At 57.3% G+C, this 1,392-nt stretch overlaps 1 protein-coding gene across 1 annotated transcript; it reads left to right on the top strand.

The window, feature by feature from the left end:
• The first annotated feature begins 216 nt into the window (after positions 1 to 216).
• LOC129667162 (protein FAM187B-like) lies at positions 217 to 1,010 on the top strand. Its single transcript, XM_055594647.1, has one exon. The coding sequence runs from the start codon at positions 258 to 260 to the stop codon at positions 972 to 974; it is 717 nt and encodes a 238-aa protein (XP_055450622.1). The 5' UTR covers positions 217 to 257; the 3' UTR covers positions 975 to 1,010.
• The last annotated feature ends 382 nt before the right edge of the window (positions 1,011 to 1,392 follow it).

Genomic DNA, 1,392 nt, shown 5'->3' on the forward strand with positions numbered 1-1,392 from the left:
CCCACAGAAGGCAGGAGAAGGTATCAAATCCTCTGGGATCGGGACTGCAGACAGTTGTGAGCTGCCCTGTGGGTGCTGGGAATCAATCGCAGGCCCTCTGGAAGAGCAGCCGGTGCTCTTAGCTGCTGAGCCAACCCTCCAGCCCAAGTGTCCTATGATGGATGTGTATTTCTGGAAACCGGCCGGCGCCCGAGTTCTGTGGTGACATCACAGTCCTCAGGAAGGTTCTGAAGTTCCTTCAGCTGTCGGAGTCAGCCATGCTGGCCACTCTGTGGCTGGTTAGTCTTTCCCTTCCCTTGCTGTGGGCCCAGAGACTAATCAACTGTCCTTACAAGAATGTGTGCCAGCTCGCCCTGCTCTCGGGCAATGACGTGATCCTGCACTGTAACTACCGCAAAGCACAATGGTATTTTTCTTCGGCTGTGGAGGACGGCACGTCCCTTCTCCACACCGTGCCCAATGTGAAGATACTGCCAGAGAGCAACCTGCAGCTGTCCAACCCTCAGCCCTTCCAGACCGGCCTCTACCGCTGCCTGGACGACCAGATGACGCGCGTGGTGGAGTACGAGATCGACTTTCAGGACATAGGCCTGCTGCACATCACGCACAAAGACCTGGGCCAGGAGCCCATGGGGAATGAGACCGTGAACCTGGAAGGCAAGGTTGTCATTTTCACCCACTGGGACCCTTGGCAGGACTGTAGCCGCTGTGGCAATCCCGGCGAACGCAAACGGCTGGGCTACTGCTACATGGCGACGGCGCTGGAGAAACCCACGCCCTGCTGGCTCTACCTGAGAAAAGAGAAGCTGGTCCACAGCCGCCTGCGGCCCGAACTCCAGGTACAGGCCTGCCAGGTGCCCTGTGACAGCGCCACGGAAACCAGTCAGCCCTACTTCGTTTTTGACACTCACCAGCTGGACAAAGCCAACCAGCATGCCTGGCTCATCTGCCCCCTGGCTTCCATTTACAGGTAACAGGAGCAGGGCTGGCGGCCTTTCTTTAGGCCTCACTCAGGCCCCAACTCCTGCGCTATCTGCTGCTGGAGGGCGGGTGTCTCTGCCCACTAGACAGTTAAGCTCGTCAGCGAACCCGGAAGCTTTTACGGTGAGGGAGAGCCTAGGGGGATTGATTTCCTGGTCCGCTTAGGTGTTTCCCCACCAGAAATATCCTCGTTAACCGGGATCTGGGCAAGTGATGCGAAGAAAGGTGGTGACTGAAAAAGACCCATTTCCTGCCCACACAGGCAACCTGGAGCCTAAGACTCAGGCCCGGGCTCTGCCCATGTAAACATTGATGAGGCCTGCTGCCTGGACCCTGATGAATGCTGTTTGCCCCTCCGTCCTTGTGCCGAAAGCCATGGTGTCTTTCACCTTTTTCTTTCTTTCTGTCTGT

Source organism: Psammomys obesus, unplaced genomic scaffold, assembly GCF_907164565.1.
Source record: "Psammomys obesus unplaced genomic scaffold, mPsaObe1.curated_primary_1811, whole genome shotgun sequence".
NCBI lineage: Eukaryota > Metazoa > Chordata > Mammalia > Rodentia > Muridae > Psammomys > Psammomys obesus.